Source organism: Eutrigla gurnardus (assembly GCF_963514095.1).
Source record: "Eutrigla gurnardus genome assembly, chromosome: 17".
Lineage (NCBI taxonomy): Eukaryota > Metazoa > Chordata > Actinopteri > Perciformes > Triglidae > Eutrigla > Eutrigla gurnardus.
Window position 1 is genome coordinate 13,055,764 of NC_139928.1, and position 18,221 is coordinate 13,073,984.

Sequence of the window (18,221 nt, forward strand, 5' to 3'; positions counted from 1 at the left end):
TCATCTCATCCCCGGGAATGAGTTCCTCTCTCTATCTCTTCATCTGTCCCCATCTCCCTCCGATCAGACTCACACTTATGATCTATGATCTATCTATCAGTCGCTTTTGTTTGTGACAGCCCACGTAAAAATGTACCTGGACATGAAGAGAAAAAGGTTTATTCAGACCATCATCAGAAGAGCAACAGTCTCGCTACAGGAAAACCAGTCAACAAAAAGGTTAAAGCAATATCAAAGTTTTATTCTTAAAATGTAGTATAGAGAGGAACAGTAGTACAATTCAGACAGAAAAAAGGAGAATGTAGTTCCATCTTTGAAAACCTTTGATAAAAACGTAAAAAGAGTAACCTGAATTTGCTTTATGTTCGGAGGGCACTGAGGCGCGGCCCGAGTTTTGCATCACTGTTAAAGTTCGAGAGAAATTGAAAAATACAACCTTTTGCAACAGCGTAAAAAAATACAGCTGGGGAAAAAAAACCTCTGCTTTACATCTGTAGTGTTTTTGCTTTGATTTTTTTTGTCGTTTTTTTTTGTCCATATAACAAATACAGCATAAAATCTAAAATGATACATCATAGTTTTGACTTTCATTCATTACAGTAAAATCAGTAGGATGGTAAATAGTATCAAAAGAACAAACAAGACAGCAGGATGGTGTAATTAGCAAGCACACGGCGTGAACAGAGAGCGAAAGAGGAAGGATAAAGTTCACGGAAATAAACCAGGAGGTTTGGAGCTGACCGTCAATGTGTTCCATTAAGTAAATCCACTAGTTAAATAATATATTCTTCATATATATATTTATATATTTATCTCATATAATCTCCACATATATATATAGATATATATATCCGTAACATACCCCCTCCCACAGTGATTTGAAGGTAAAAGTGACAGGAAGAGGATGAATATCTCTATGACTTAAATATATCTTATTCCACTGAGAGTAAAGGGAGGTTACACATCTTCTGTATCATTAGCACATCAGTACATACTGTAGACTCCACTGCATATGAACAGATACTGCTGTTCCAAGGTTTTAACCCGCAAACAATCCGTGTTTCTTTAGAAAATATGTGCTTAATGAAATAACAAAGAAGTAAAGGAAACATCTGTGGGAAAAAAAGGACAAAATCAAACAAAATATGTATCCAGGATAAAGTGAATGATTCTGTAGCATAAAAACATTTAAAAAATCTCAACAATTACAGACACGAGCAAGGATTTTCTACACTAAGCAAGTTTTCACCTGGCTTTTCTCATACATTATAGTTCAACAATTATTAAAACAACAATTTTGGTTGGACAAATAGAAATTAACAGTCTTGATTGCATTTTGGAGTCAATATATAATATTAAATAACAAAAACAAAATGTCTAATAAAAAAAGAAAAGAAAAAAAGTTGCGCGTCGGAAGAAAGACAACAGTTTATATAGTTCCATTCAAACCCGCTTTTTGGGGGAAGCAAAAGAAGCATAAAAGAAAATTATTTTCATGAACACAAAAGTAAGTGCACGTCTATGAGGCGCCATAGAGCTTCACTTTTTGTGGAACAAAGTGTTTTTCTACCTGGCAGACCTAACGAAATAAAAAGAAACTTACATCAAATTGAACTGATGACATTTTGTATACCTTTTACACATAAAAAATGGAGTTATTTCAGACTTAAACATCATGATTTTCTCATCTTTCTCCTCTCAACCAAAAGTTCAAGTGATTCAAAATATATATATTTACTTTATAACTCAGTACCAAATATAAACAAACGTATACAGGTATTGATGTCCACTTAGGTCCTCAAAACGTCAATTACAAGTACTGCCGGTAGTTCTACAAAATGGTATGTGTTTGTGTGTGCATTCAATAAAATAAAAGCTTAAAAAACAATGGCAAAGCATACCTGATAGTCGCCGTAGCACAACAGTGTTCTATAGTTTAAGCTGATTACATATGTATAACTGAGTCAGTTTAAGCTTTATGATTATAAACATCATATATAGCCTGTAGGTCCAGTATTCTGCGACAAGCGTTACAGCACCAAACGTGTCGTCATTTGGCAAAATTCAAGCTTTAAGTGAAAGTCAAATGCTTTTGTTTAATAATAATAATAATAAAGTGTTACTGTGACGCCGTGATTTGTATAAAGCTAGCAATAACATTTCCCCTTGTACTTTTTTTTAAAAATGTATCTTTTTCCCGCTTAACAAAAAACCTCACGTTGTCTTTTTTAAGTTTTTTTTTTTTTTTATATACTTTTTTTAAGCGTGTTCAGTAGTTTTTGCTTCCTGCTTAATCTTGGTGTGCGGTCTGTTTGGCACAATATCACAGCCCTCTTAAATTAATTATAAATATGGCTGTGACACATTAGAGTCACAAAACAGATTTTTTTGGTTCCAAGATTTGTACAGGGAAAGAAAAGAAATTAAAGAATATAATAATATTTAGCGCATCTAAACACAATCTACAGAGCAAGTTAAAAATCTTCCTGTGGACAATAATGCTCTTCTTCTGTGTACTTTCTACAAGCACCAAGCAATATACTTTCAGATTGTGCAGAAAGCACCAGCCATTACTGTGCATCTGCTTACAGACAAAAACAAAAATAAAAAAAATATTGATAAGACCATAATAACCTCTCTTCATAAATTAAATAATTAACATTTTGCTTTTTTTTTTAGATGATTGGCCTACCCCAACTCAAAAACTATATCATCACCCTACCCAACTCTCCCCCGAAAAACAGGAAATAAAAATACATCACCAAAAACCTGATTTATCATATTATTCGTCGATAGAATCTTTCTGCCGTGGGCTCTGGGCCCAGAGTTGGACACATTTTAACAATAATAAAATCTGTACATCTTGGAGTTCCCACTACGAAAGCTTTTTTTTAAATCCATCTCTTTGTCATTTACTTGCACAATTAAGTAACCTCAAGGTTTGATAGCACTTTGGAGTTGATTGTTTACCAGCTAGTTTTTGTATACATATATATTAAACATCAACTTTTGTTTGTTTTGTTTCTCAAGCTTGTTTAAATTCTTAGTCCTCTTCCGGGGCAGCACCAGCGTTGCCCTCACCCCAATTTGATTGGTCGTTGTCGGTAGGCTCCTCCCCATCCAGGTCCTCCCCTTCCTCGCCGTCGAAGTCTTCGTCGCGAGGAAATTCCATGCCCTCCAGGCCCTCCTGAGTGGCCTGGTGCGAGTCAGCGCAGTCCGCACACACGCCGTAGCGCCGCGAGCCGTGACGGATGCCGACGCTGGCTGCAAGCATGAAGATCTTCTTGCACACCATGCACTTGTACTTTTTGTCCTTCTTGTGCACCTGTAAGGGGGATGGGGAGGGGAGGAGAGGGTTGAGGAGATGAGGTGAGTCAAGTTGAAGTTTGCCCAACAATTCCTTTAAATGTCACATTGACAAACATTTCCGGAATATATGCTTTAAATGTTTCTTGTAAAGATTGATACCACATGTTTGTACAGTAAATATACGTTAATAAGGTCACTTTAAGAAGATACTGGTTTTGTTACCTTCAGACAGAGGCAGGTTAGCCTTTAAGTTATGCTAAGCTAATTGGCTGCTAATGGTCGCTTTTAGCACACAGACAGAGATCGGTATCATTCTTCTTATCTCCAATTTCCAGAAAGGTAAAAGCTGTTCCTTTCATCAGGAAATGTATCCTCCAAGTATTTCTTATGGGGCAAGAATTCGCAGTTGGCAGTTTTGGTACACCCCTCCACCAAATACATTCGTTTCTCATTCATTTATACCCCCATTAAGTACTGTATTGCAACCACAGCTACCCATCCTGGGGTGACGGCGGCCGAAGCGCTGTGGTGTTTGGCACACGATGCAGGACACACATATGTGGACTCACCAGGGAATGTCTCTTTACGTGCTCGCGGCGGGTGAACAGCTTGCCACAGATGTCGCAGCTGAAGGAGCGCACGCCCGAGTGGATGATCAGGTGCCTCTTGAGCGTGCGCCGGTGCTTGGCGATGTAGTTACAGTGGGGGCACTTGAGCTTATTGAGGGCTAGGTGTGACGTCTCGCCTGGGTAGACACAGAGGAAAACACAAACGGATGTAGTGAGTTGGTAACGCCGTGTTTTAATACAGTTACAATTTGTCCTTGGAAGAACAAACTGGAGATGGAAGAAGACAACGATCACAAAAGCTACATTTGCATCTATGGATCCTCTAATGAGCGAGGAACCAACATCCTGCTTATCAAATCACTCAGTTAGGATGTGGTAGCCATTAGAGAGCAGAAGACACCACACACTGATGCATCTCAAGCCCCTTTAGACAAAGTTTGTTAAATTGTAAAGATTACACTGATTATTGTGGCAGCAATGTAAACTTCACAATCTAGCAAGGTCACTGTTGCTAAGTAACTGCCTGTATGCACCAGGCTGCAATTGTACTACATGGACATAATAATAAAGAAATCATCTTTGCCATTGTAATGGCTGTGATTGTTTTCTGTAATTGAATGACTCAACCAGATTATATTCAGACACTTTACATAAACCACAATGCTAGTAATTATCCACACTATCAATCTACAGCAATTTTCGGCCAAACTGCTCAAGTGCACACGATTCTGAATATGTTCCATAAGATGATTTGCAACAGCAAACACAATTAAAACAAATAAAACACCTTTATTCATTATCCATCAAGATTGGCAATTATTCTAGTTAACAACTAGAGCGTACAGCACGACTTGTTTTTTATATTTTTACTCTCGTGTCAAAAAGAAAGAAATCTAGATGACCTCACACCAGCAGGGTCTTAACTAACCCTCTTGGGATGTTTATGCTAAGAAGCTACAGCGGACAGCTGGGCTCACAAATAAATAAGCAATGTATTGATTTTGAAAAGACTCTAAACAGAGTGGTTAGTCTTCGGCGTTGAGAGAGTGGGGGAACAGGGCCGAGCCTTTTGTTTGAGCCAGGGTGCACACAACAGAGGCGTTGTCAGGGCAGGTTGCTAGGGGGAGGAGGGAGGAGGGAGGGTTGATGAGAAGCAGGTCACCTGTGTATTTCCTGTGCGTGTGTGTGTGTGTTGTACACCTTATGGATGTGCAATCAGCTGTAAATTTAGGTTTTAGGACATTACAAATACCGAGCAGACCAAAAAAAAGAAGAGACTAAACTAAAATATTTATTTAAAAACAAACAAGCACCATTTTTTAAATGTAATTCTACAACTAGGGTATAGTTTTAGTTCCAACCTTGCTGACCATTCCGAGCCACCTTTCCTATGTCTCCCTCAAGCCTTTTCAGCCTTCTTAACCTTCAACTCCACCCGATGCCTGCCAATCAAACTGCAACTTAATGCCAAATTTAATTTCAGAGATGGACAGCAAAATCGTTTCCTGTTATTCTTGTTTCCTGAGGTGTTCACAAAGCTCTTTAACCACCATCAATATGTAGTTCTAGTTTCCAGCTGTGAGCAGCTCCTCGATTGCCTTTGTGCAATGCATTGTGGGAATGTAGTGTCCATCAACACACTCAAACATTTAGTTGTTTTTTTCTCCTGTATGCATGCCGTAATTTTTGAGTATTTAATTTTGACACCTGTGAACACACTTCATTCTTGCATAAATACTGAGAATGTGTGCTTAGTATTGATTGCAAAGCTTTGGGGAGATGATGGCCGCTTACTTATGTGACGCACAAAACAAATTTAGGATTTCTTTGGCTATATGAATAAAATTAACTCTAACCATTAATTCCCATATAAATATATTAGACTTAGGTGTGGATAACGTCAATAATAATTTTGTGTTACGAGGTCACTGGTTGAACACAAACCCTAAAATAGAAATAGGGTGTTTGCAGTCTTATTTAAGGAGAGCTACTGACTGGATTGCCCACACTCAGCCCGTTCTGTTCCATTTTTTTGCAGCAGTCTAGAGAGTGCGGCGTCTTACCATTCTCCCAGGACTCCCCTTGCTGTAAGTCCTGGATGATGCTATACTGGATCTGATTGGCCAGCTCTGGGAAAGGGGGAGGGGGTGAGGGAGGACAAGAGAAGCAAGAGGGAGAAAGAGAGATGAGAGGTGGTTGAGAGCCTGGGGTGGAGTAGGGGGGTGCACACCTCACGACACCTTGTGTACACAACTAACAACCCCCCCGCATGACACAATGGAAGTTTCAGTTAACAACGTAGGCAAACAAAAACAAAACACAGGTCCCTACTATATGTAAAGCAGTGTGTTCCCCAAGCCAGGGCAACAAAATACGGTGTAACCAGGGCTCCAGCAGGGACGGGGTTAATTAGAGTCGAGCCCTCACACCGGCTCAGCTTACACTCAGCTTTTGTAAGCACTTGTGTGTGAGCACCTGTGTGTGTCCGGTTCCTCCAGCATCAGCGCTTAGAGCCCATTAAAGACACGCCCCTGCGTGTGTGTGTGTGTGTGTGTGTGTGTGTGTGTGTGTGTGTGTGTGTGTGTGTGTGTGTGTGTCCATTCTCCTTGGGTCAATATTTGGAATAGTGAGGACAGCCCATTAGAGTGGATTAGGGAGGGAAGGGACTGCCCCTGGCGGCTTTGCACCTCGAAGGGATTGGGTGAGTTATGGTGCGTGGTTGTGCATTTGTGTGCACGCTTCAACAGAGACTAGTGTGTATGCAAATTCCCTTCACCTGCTCTGCGTGTCCATGTGCGGCATGCCCGCTTTAAAACAATCCAACAGTGTTGTTTGGAGAAGACCCAAGAATTTATTGGCCACGAGCGTTGGCTGTGGGCTCAGCGTGGTAAGAGCAGACAGCCATGGTAAAGCACTTATATTGTTGAAAGCAGCCTTCACTTTCAACTGCTATTTTCCACACAACACTAGCATTCCTGTCACTCTGTAAACTGTCTACCTCAAATTGTTTCACTCTTTTTTTTCCAGCAAAAGGTTGTTTGATGGTTCCAGCCTCTCAAATCTGAAGATGTTCTGCTTTTCTCAGACTTATAAATGCTGTTTTTTGCATTTTGTAGAATCGAGAAAATTATCAGCAGGCGAATCAATAAAGTGAATAATTGTTAGTCGCAGCCCGTAACATACTATTTGATGAACAATCTATTTTAAGGAGGAGAAACAAAAACTAAAAAGCAAGCACACGTTTTTAGAAAGCAAAGACGTAGCTTCTGGGTTTCTGTCCTCGCAGCATGACCACACAGATCAAACTGAAGCAAAATGAAACCCAAACGAATGACATCACTGTGTGAAACTGGGACAGCTAATATTGGTGGATGACTGCACATAGGCTGGGACTGATATATGCAAGCCTCGATGACTTATCGTGCAAGAGAGACGTCTAGTTTTAGAGCATCTCACTACCAGAAGATGAGTTTTTTTGGTGCCTAGTCATGTCAGCGAGCAAAAAACGACAAACCCTTCTACGTCTCTTCTGCATGACCTTGTGTCACTGAATAATCTAACAGGCAGTAGACGCGGCTTACGCAGTCTCATTTTTGGTTTGCAAAGCAATATTCCAGTAAAGCGTAACTAACATTTCAGACATCATGTGATACACGTATCCAGACCGAGTCACAACAAATGAGCACTGTATGCAACATGAGACTGGTAACGCTTAGACAGCAGAGAGTCTGTGGGAACAAACTGAACGCTTTGGCCAAATGCTTTGGGGAGCGCTCACATTTTGTCCCAACGTAAAACGTACAAGTGTCTCTCCTCTCTGTTTGACCTCCGTCTGTCACACCTTGTCTAAACAGATGGGGAGGGTAAAAACTGTTCAAGAAATCCCCAGTCAGTCCAAACTACACTTCCAACACTTCACATATCATTTTGCAAAGACACCTCTTACTACGGGAAGTGAAAAATGCTACACACAGGTCACTGAGATGAACACAACCTTACAATGTTTGTATACAGCTGTTCCTATTATTAATAGTTCATTCTCTAGTGGAAGGTAGTTAAATTAGGACAATTTGTTGCCCGTTTTCTGCCTCAAATTATCTGGGCATCACTCTCTCAATTTTAAGCCCTTACAGAGACTAAATATTCACACATTTATTTTTAAACTGCTAACATAGACAACACTGAAAGGATGAATGAACAAACGAGCGAACGGATGAATGGATTGTTGAACACAGAACTATCATTTGAGGGTAAACAGTTGCCTACAAACCTTTTACTGTGAGTTACAGCCTACTTGAAGTCTTGACCATATCTTTATTTGGAAACGTTATATACTTGAAGTATAGACGTTGGAGCTAAACAACACAGATACATGAAGAGCAGAAGGTTGGAGAGTTAGCACACGTGCAGACAAACTCTTTAACAGAGTGTCTCTAGGCTATTACAACACCCTGAATCACTTGTGCACACATTAAAAAGAGGCATAGGAAGAGTTTGAGGCACTAAGAGCATTCAAGTGCATTTAGGGAGGCCTGGGGGAAGAAATGTTTCTTCATTCTCCTGCATTAGGGACTGCTTCTCACTCTCTTCTGGACACAAAATGTAGCTCCCTCTCTCTCTCTACCCCCCCCCCCCCCCCCATACCACTCCACTTAATATGCGATATCATTATGGTTACATGGAGTGCTATGCTTAATGGGGCAACAGAAGGAGAAGGCTGGAGCTGAGAGAAGAGATTACTAAGAGCGCTACGCTGTTTGTTGACAGTATGGATGTAGTGATGGATAAATTAAAAGGGGAAAAAAAAGAAGAGCAAGCGATCAAATGGTAAATAGAAAAGGGAGAAAACAACCAAGTGTTCCCCACTTTGGGGCGGCCACAGCTTTGCTTATTATATCTGTGATCATATATGTGTTACTATATGGTGACCGATTTATTCCATTACACAATGCTGCTCCCAACTAACAAAAGATGCGATCTGCCAGTGCTAGATTCAAATTATGCAAAGTGTTGTGACCACAAATAAGGATAAAATACTGGCGCCAAATGATCCATCCATCACCTGCAAATACAAAGAGTCAAACACTGGTGCAATGGTGCAGCCATGAACACAGTGTTCGAGTTTGTGTGAGCATGATTTAGCTTCAAATTAATGTTGGAATGACATGAAACTCAATGTTGGTTACCTTAGTGTTTCGATGTTAAACTGATGGTGATGGGGGAAAGGGTGGGGCAAAAGACAGAGAGGCATCAACTTTGCTAATGATGCTACCTGATAAAACCGGTTATTGTGTCTCCAACTAGCTTTAGGCAAAGTTTGAAGATGGCCTTTTCATATTAGTAAATTCCAAATTTTTAGCCAATTATATTTTACACCACTGCATTTCTTTCAAAACGTTTCATGCCCATCACAATAGCATGCACTGGAGCCTGTCGTAATAACCTTACGCCATGAATGAATGCTCTACACTGGTGTATGAAATGCAATACAGATGCCCCGATCATCGTCTTACCAAAGCCTTCCATACATTATGTAGGAAAAGATGTATTTCCACATCATACATGCAGATTCACATTCAAGGAATAATCTTCCTTTACCCTACTGTGTGTACACAGTGTGACTAACAGGAATAAGATATTCATGAGTTAACGTTGAAAGCTATTCATATGTTATAAGGGAAAGGGCTGGGAGTGTAGAGTGTGTTCAGAAGTACAAATGTGTGTCATACCAGCGTTTTCGGAGAGGGAAGAGAAGTCCTCTCTGGGGTAGGAGGCCGAGGGCTGGATGAACATCCCCTCGTCAAATCCCTCTTCAGGCTCTGGTGGAAAGTTGTACACAAAACGCCGCGTGGTGGTCTGTTTTTTCCTCCTTCCGCTTCCTGCTACAGCATCCGGTGCTTCTCGCTTTATTGCTGCGGGTGCTGCTGCAGCGCCACACGTGGCTTGCTCGTTCCAGACGAACACCTGCACCTGGTCACTCGCCGACCGTGCGTCATTGGTCTCTGCTGAATCGGACGAGTTGTCGTTGTGGTGGGTCCACTTACCAGAGGCTCCGGGGGTCACCAGGGCACAGCCCTTACCCCTAACCATTGTCACCTCTATATCGCCGGTCTCCTCCTTCACCCTGCCACCTTCGTCTCCTTCTTCCATTGCTTCCTTCCCTTGATTGCTGCTGGCCTTGATCGACAGCTTTGACAGGATGTTTGTGGCCCAGAAGGTGCTTGGCTTCCGGTCCAACCCTCTCTGTCCATCTTTGGACACCGTCTGCCTCTTGTTGTAGTCCACCACCACTGAATCAGGAGCCTCTTGCTTGATGCTGATATTCAGGGCATCGTTTATAAAAGCCCTACATGAATGTACAACCTCCGTCATCTGGAGGTAACTAGCGACAGACATCACCTCAATGGCATTTTGGCTTGTGAGCAGCAGATTCCCAGAGTAGAGAAAGTCGAGGATAACGGAGAAGCCCTGCACAGCAGCAACATCTAGGTGTGTGACCGTGGCCTGGTCCTGGGCTTCATTCTTGGTCAGACAGTAGAGGGTTTTGAAGTAGCGGCTGCCTGCCACCAGGATGTTCTTGTGTGCGCGGAACACCTGGCCCGAGACAAGTATGTTGACGTCACAGAGGATGCCACTTTTGCGTTGCTTGTCCAGCTCCTGGAGAAGCTGATAACAGTAGGAGTTCTCATTGGTCTTGCTGCGGTAGTCTTCCTCTGAGCAGTTAGTGGAGGGGCTGCCGTTGTCTGAGGGCCTCATCGTCTCCTTTTTACGTGAAAGAGAAGAAGAAATGGAAAAGTTATTGATTTGTGTTCTCACAAGAACGCAAATTTGCTTTCTGACAAGAACGCATTTGTACACAAATGTATGTTCCCTTCCTGTAACCTGCACGACATACACCCTCGGGGCTCCCGGAGCGACAGTGGCGCACCTGCCCGAGGGATCAAACAGGTTTGACAGGCTTCTGTTATGGAGGAGGTGGGAAAGAGGCAATGAGAGGTGTGTTACTTTTAGGCTATGTAGTATTATCTAAGCCACTTATCTCTTCCATGTCTTCATCTAACTTTAACTCCTAAATATGTAGCTAGATGCAATGACAAATTAATAAACCCTGCAAGACTATATTTTAAGATAAAGTATAGTAAATATGCTAGTACAAGCCATTATAATAAATTGATTTGCCAAAGACCTGCTCACAAGGTGGCTCACCTATTGATATACATTTTACAGAATATATTTCTACATATTTCTAGAATTGTGTGCAAACTTGAAACATGTTCAGTCTATCACACAGTAACAGTGACGCTTCTTGCTCAGTTAACAAAAGCTTGTGTTTGTATCCATTTATGCTGTACTACAAAAACCTCAACATGGTGCAAATTCTGCACCTGCATTTGCTCAGATATCCATGGGAAAACAGAAGAATACTTTTATATTATAATTATTTTATAGATTTCCAAATCCACTGTCTTGCTTAGTTCATCAATTTCCCAGCAGATTTAAGATTTTACACGCTACTGTACAATAAAATCCTCCCTCTCTTTAATTGCGAGCTAGACGTAAATGGGCAATAATTAGACTTGAAGGAGGGCCGACGAGTGTCCAATGCAGGACACAACGTGGCTGTAGGATGGGAGGGGAACTGGCAGAAGCATAGAACTACCCTGTAACAGCCCCGCTCCCCCTCCCCTGTTCCCCCTTCAGAGGGCAATGGGCCAGGCTGGTACGGAGCAGAGAAGAAGGGAGTATTTACACGTGTATATGCCTACGCTACATATGCACAGACAAAATACACAGCCCAATAAAAAACAAAAATGCATTCACACCCTGCATTTATAGAACTCTACATTATATTGCTACACTTAAAACTAAAACACAAACAGCAGCAGCATACATCTATGGCTCATTTTAGAATTGCACAGCAGATGTCCTAATCCAGAATAATTCACATTGCTCGAGCCCTACATTTTTGCCCCCACCCACCACCATCTCTGCTGTGCACACATGCATGTACACTCACACACACACAACCACACAGAAACCAAGCTGCCTACACATACACACAGCTGGGGTTTCAGCTCGAGTAATTCAGATTAAATCCATTTCTCTGAGGTCCCCACCCAGCCCCCATCCCTACTCCCTCCACACTGCAGTGCTTGTCCAGGGCAGCCTGGGCACACGCAGGATAGTATAGGGGGGCTTATCATCCTCTGCCACAGCTGGAGGGGAGAGATGAAGAGATGGGATAGAATGAAATCAGAGGCAGAGTGAGTGACGGATAGAGAGGGAGGAAAGTGGATGTAGTTTGCAGCCTAGAAGAAATAAAATAAAAAAATAAAAGAGGAGGACAGAAAATAATAGAAGACAAGAGCAGAATTGGAGAAAAGGGAAGTTAACAGAAATAAATGCGAAAAGAAGATGAGAAATTGAGCATATAAGATAAAAGCCTGATAACACACGCACAAAGAGAAAGAGTGAGAGCATGAGGCAGAGAATGAGAGTGCGAGACCTTGAGCCTCAAGAAAAAGGGCGGAGGAGAAAATGTGGAGCAGAGGGGGACGGAAAGCCAGCACGATAGAGGAGTTGGGTCACCCCATTTTAGCCCTCACAATAGCTCGTGTTCTCCCCGAGGCTCATTGTCCACTCACTGTAGGCCTTTGTGAAAGGTTTCGGCACTCACTCTCTTATTACACAGCAGCTCCCACTCACAGACATAGAAAAGGAGCTGGAGTGCGTGTGGGTGAGGCGGAGAGGATGGGGAGAGAGGAGAAAAAATTATTCCATGATATACACATCAAAGCCTCTGTAGGGGCATGGTCATCATGTTGAGTACTGTGCTGGAATATATTGTGGTGCAGGGCAGGAGTGCTATTGCAACAACAGGTTTTGTATATACTTTTCAAGTTAGATTTCATACAGGCTTACAGGATTATGTCAAACAAGCGTTCAAGCTTTTGCTGGGATAACCAGAAGATGAATAATATTTAGCATCCTGCAACAAAACATTTACAGTCAGAAAGACGGCGAGGGTTGAACAGGCAAAAAGAGCCAAAATGACAGAAATGCTGTAAATAAACAGGTGCATTCAGACTCCTAGTACCATGGAATTTGTAGACCTATTTTATCACTTCGACGAACCAACCCACGCCCCAAACCTGACGATTTCCCACAGCGTTTATCCATTACACATAGCAAGGCAATGGGCCAGAGAGGTAAGACTTTGCCTGGAAGTTCTGATACAAGTTGTCTGCGAGTGTGTGCACTTATTGGAGTCAGGTTAGGACAGCCTGGTACTGGATAAGTTGCACCATACTGGCCTCATCGGCATCAGCATCATCCTTTCTCCAGATGTGCCACGTGTGAGCTGGGAGCTTAGAGAACCAGCAGACCAACCCTGCACAGCAGATGCTGGAGGCTAAACCAGCCTGAGCCAAGAGAGAATGTGGGGACAATATCAACCTCCCCCAGTTGTGACGTGGCTAGGTTTTTATTTGAGCCAGAGATGGTAGGGGTGGAAGAATGAGAGTGCAAGAGAATCCAAGAGGGTGCTCGGAAAGAAAAAATGCTTTCATCTAGGTCAAACGTGGATGCTTTAAAACCTTCAGTGAACGGCCAATAATAACTGATTTACAGGTGGATTAAACAAACCAAGACGGTCATAAATGAATCCTTAACGAACTGGCTCCAGTCAAACACACCTTTAACAGTGTGGTACAACACTGTCCCCATTCAACATAATGACCCACTACAGCCAGTTTTTGTTTACCTTTTACACACACACACACACACACACACACACACACACACACACACACACACACACACACACACACACACACACACACACACACACACACACACACACACACACACACACACACACACACACACACACACACACACACACACACACACACACACACACACACACACACACACACGTTTACCTCCATCCCCTCACTTGTCTATCCCCCATACCACCATCAATCCAGTCCCATGACCAGCCCAGCCCTGAAGCCATCTCAACCAGTTCTGCCCCGACTCCCTACATCTACTGTACCCCGCCCTCCCCCTACCCGTCTGTACTGAGATGCTAGAACAATACCACAGTGTATGTTTGGCCCAAGGTGTGGGAGGGCTGCACTGAGTGTCTCCCGGCCTCCTAACAATGCTCCGACAGAAGAGGCAGAGATGGGGGGGGAGGAGAAAACGAGGGGAGGGTAGAGTGACTGACTGATTCAACAAGAAGAATTCTCCCTCTGGCTCCATCCCACCCCATACCCCTGACCTGTGGCCCCCAATAAACATCCCATCTATCTGACAGACACCAGACCACAATGGGTGGGTCCCCTTTCCCATTCGGGGAGACTGACTTGAGAATTAGTGTGGTTGTTCTAACTAAAATGAGGGGGTGAAATGACTCGTATCGGTCCCGCATTTCTGTGAAACATTTGTCTGGCCGGCTTGAATGTCCCAGGGGTTTTGTGGACAGGTGTCTGTGTTACAGATGGAAATTTATAAAAAGAACAAAAAATGTAGGGACAAGAAAGCACTTAAGTGGATGAGAGAGAAGGAGGGAGTTTATGGAGAGGTTGGATGTGGAGAGAAATTAAAATAATTTATGTGGCGATTATGTAATGTACCTGTAAAAGTATACAGAACTATAGTTGCAGAATCGAGTCTCTGTACGTGGTGACAATTAATGTGGGTTGAACCTTACCAATTTGTGAACAAAGGAAATAAACAGGTACCAGAAAATAAAACTGATAGATATGTGATCTCATATTTGATCTAAGAGAAACAATGGTGTACTTCTCCCATCTTAACCGTTTACCAGTGAGCATAGGGATCAATCTGAGCATAAGACAGAGAATTAAGGACAACAGCCCCCTTCTCCAAGGAGACCCACATTTACAACAGCTGCCCTGGTGTGCTAGGGCTAATCGAGTTAGCTTTAACGAATGCAGCAGAGGCCTGACTAACGCCAGGAATGGGTGAATAGAACAAGACGTCGCCTCATAACACCATAATTCCCCTTTAATGTACTGCTTCACAATGCTACCTCACTTAACATACACTGCTGCTCATTATTGCAACTGCACTGTATATATGAAGGCGGCTACAATCTTGTTCAACAGGCAGTCACAAGAGAAAAATGTAATCTGAGAAACATCAAAACCACAAAGAAATAATTCAATAAAAATCAAAATTAGATCATTTCCAATAATGCAGCATTTGGCTTTATCTTCCCAGCTCTATTCTACACAGGGAAATGGCCTGGATAACCTCTTGTGGTGTCTGGGGTCCTTGTTGCTAAGGAAAAGCCAGACCAAGCCCCTAATCCACCCTTACTGCCCTCCTTACCAATTAGAGATGTGTACATGTTAGTGGATCACTTTAAGTCATTCTGATTAGTGATTGTGTGTGCAAAAGAAGGAACTAAATGTAGCAGACCAATCCTCTTCACTTGAAAATTAGAGTCAAACGGCAACCCGCTCTTAATTCCCCAGATAGTCCAGACCATTGTCAGGATATGAGGTTGGATGTGGAAAAGTGCAATCAACAGAAGTAAGAGAGGGACTGTTTTATAAATAGGAATTGATGGGAGAAATGCCCTTTAACACCAGGCTGTTTGGGTAAATGTGCACTCCCTGTTTTTATGAGTTCTCTGAAGGAGCACTGTAGAAATGCTGCCTACCCTAAAATAAAAGGGTGACATGCACATCAATGAAGACATTTAACCAAATAGTTTTAGTTTTTTTAATTAAAAAATTGAATATACTGATACTGTCAATAACGTACTACAAACCTCAAGCTTTGGGTAACCACATAGTGTTTGTAAGTATGTTTCCCCCCCCCCAATCTTTAGCATATGAGGGCTTAATCTTTAACTATCCCCCAAAAGGTATAACACTAGCGCCCATTAATTCAGAAATACATGGATGACAGGGTCAGGTGATACCATGTCATTCCATTTACTGACACCTATTTCACTAATTCATGCCTATTCATATGGGCCGGGCAAGCTGTCAGGCTCCAGGCAACATGATTTACTCTGCTTCTCTTGTCCAGCCCTGCAAGTGACACCATCTATGGATTTTGGGGGGTCATTCTAGCACAATGCCTCTAATTTAGCTCCCCATAGGGAGGAGGAGGTGGAGGAGGAAGAAATGCACCAGAGGTCAGCCAGGACCGCGAGCAAGCAGCAGAACTGCATGATGAGAGGCCAAGAGGAGGGGGGTTGGGTGGGAAGGGGTGCGGTTCCCCAAAGGCTGTTGGGTCAAGCCCTTGCCATTGTGTGACCTCTGGCAAGCTAGCAATCAAGACAGCTGCTGATAATACAAAAAAGGGGTTGCTTGTACAGTGTGCACCGACCGACCCCCCACCCACCCCCGAGAAAAAGTATTGTACAACACCAACACTGTCCATTATCTTCTAATGACTTGTCAGGCGGTTTAAAATGATTTAAAGTCGTTTGTGACATGCAACGCATCCCGCATTCTATAAAGGAACAGCCTCCGGTGTGATAGTAGCTAGCAGGTGTCATTCTGGAGCAGGTTTGAGCGTGTATCTTGACTGATGAGTGGGCAGACGCTGACATTTTGGACGACAACTTAACTGGAGAGATTTGTGAAACTCGCGCTGAAATATTGTTCAGTCTGTTTTTAACATTCAATGGTCGTCGCTAGCCTCGCTAGGGGCTTTCCACTCCCGTCTCCGGTCCATCGCTCCCCCCGGCTACAGCGAAGCTACGCGCGGCTAGTCGGCTAGGTTAGCTGTTAGCTCAAGTTAGCAGGCTGGTGCTAGCTAATCAGCCCGGAGAAGGGATTGTGAAGCTTAAGCAACAGCCTATTTTCGCATTTGTTGTGTTTTAGAAGTTGCAGAAACTGACATTGTTAGTGGCAAACTAGACATATGACAAACATGCGTGACGGGTATATACTGTATACGTCGGTAAGGAAGCGAAATCGCCACGGACTTGAGCTAACGTTACCTGTTTGGTGGGGTCATTCCTCCCGTGCTCAGAAGACAGGTGATGTCTCAGCAGCAAGGCCCGTTTGTAGTTGCGACTGCCTTTGACAAGCTCGTCGCTGTTTTTAGTGGCAATGTTGTGACACCAAGAGCAGGACATAAGTCCCGTCTCCTGGCAAAATTTTAGCCATGGAAATTCTTGCAACCACGAAGCATGGAATAATGAGTGTTTCTGAAGCAGCGTCTGCGGTCTCATCTCTACCCCAGATTTCCTGGATCCCGACTCGCCCACAATCGCACCGCTTGCCGACTCTTGACCGTCGGCGTCGTTGGGACAGTTTCCCTCTGTCAAGCTACTCTCCTCTCTGGACCCGTCGTCCCCTTCCACCGAACCGACACGATCGTCGCCGTCCCCGGCTGCCCAGCTGCCCTCTTCCGGGTCCTCTTCTTCCTCCGCCTCGGGTTCCGTGCTATCGCTGACAGACCCAGCGCCCTCCACTCTCTTCTGCGATGATCCTTTAGCCCCCAGATCGCAGTCCTCCTCTTGATCCGGCCTGTTCCCGTTAAAATGTCGGTCTTGACAGGCCGGGGCCTCCCAGCTGTTACAGTTCCCCCCACCGATACCGCTGGAACCCGTTAACCCAGCTAATCCACCTCCTCGGAAAGCCAGCGACCTGCGGTTTCTCTCACCGGACATTTTTTCTTAATATATATTAGAATCTTCACTTTCTCGGCAGTATCCTCCTCCGACAGAAATTGTATTCGTAAACGATGTATTTCCCGAAAGAGATGGACCGCCGTCGTTCCTTTTCTCCGCTTTGGCCCTCCCGGTGAGAGTATGTAGGTTATGCGGAAATAAATAAAGCTTTTAAACGCATAATGAATTTCAGGGTTCTCGCTGCGTCCGCGCAGGCCCCGCAGAGGTCGAATGGCAACGACTTTCTTCCCCACAATGCACCTCGACCAGAGAAGGGGGGGGGGGGGGGGGGGGGTGTAGAGGCAGGGGGCGGCATTTAAAGGAAGATGGGGGATCTGTTGATCAGCAAGGGGTCTTTTGTGTTTGAAGGCTGCACCCATTTTCCGCATGCTTCACATCTTTGACTTTGCTTGACTTCTCGGACCATAAATGTTTACTTGTGTGCCCCTCTTTAAACGGGGTTACTATAATATTCCTGTACAATTTCTACAGTAATTCTTTAAGAACTTGTAGTGTGTCTATATTATTTTGTTGGACTGTTTTTATTTAAAAGATAATATATAAAATAAATATATTAATATAAAGATCTATAAAGTAGCCAATAAGTGTGTGGATTAATTGTGATATTTAATTTCAAAATAATTGCATTACATTAATATTAAAACACCATTATTGCA

General features: G+C 43.2%; 1 protein-coding gene across 2 annotated transcripts; it reads right to left on the reverse strand.

Moving 5' to 3' along the window:
- Positions 1-220: 220 nt before the first annotated feature.
- On the reverse strand, positions 221-17,827 carry zbtb10 (zinc finger and BTB domain containing 10). 2 transcript variants are annotated; one of them, XM_084031545.1, is made up of 5 exons: positions 16,870-17,825; positions 9,608-10,640; positions 5,942-6,007; positions 3,879-4,054; positions 221-3,325 (listed from the first exon to the last, which is right to left on the reverse strand). In XM_084031545.1, the coding sequence occupies exons 1-5, from the start codon at positions 17,542-17,544 to the stop codon at positions 3,044-3,046; spliced, it is 2,232 nt and encodes a 743-aa protein (XP_083887671.1). In that variant the 5' UTR covers positions 17,545-17,825; the 3' UTR covers positions 221-3,043. The 2 variants fall into 2 exon arrangements, with proteins under 2 accessions (XP_083887671.1, XP_083887672.1); XM_084031546.1 differs by lacking the exon at positions 5,942-6,007 and having other exon boundaries at positions 16,870-17,827.
- Positions 17,828-18,221: the final 394 nt, after the last annotated feature.

Coding starts and splice junctions, on each gene's coding strand:
- zbtb10 (XM_084031545.1), bottom strand. CDS start 17,544: ATGTCCGGTGAGAGAAACCGCAGGTCGCTGGCTTTCCGAGGAGGTGGA. Junction 6,008..9,607: donor TTCCCTCTCCGAAAACGCTG/GTATGACACACA, acceptor CCCCTTTCCCAG/AGCTGGCCAATCAGATCCAG. Junction 4,055..5,941: donor AGGGGAGTCCTGGGAGAATG/GTAAGACGCCGC, acceptor GTGTCTACCCAG/GCGAGACGTCACACCTAGCC.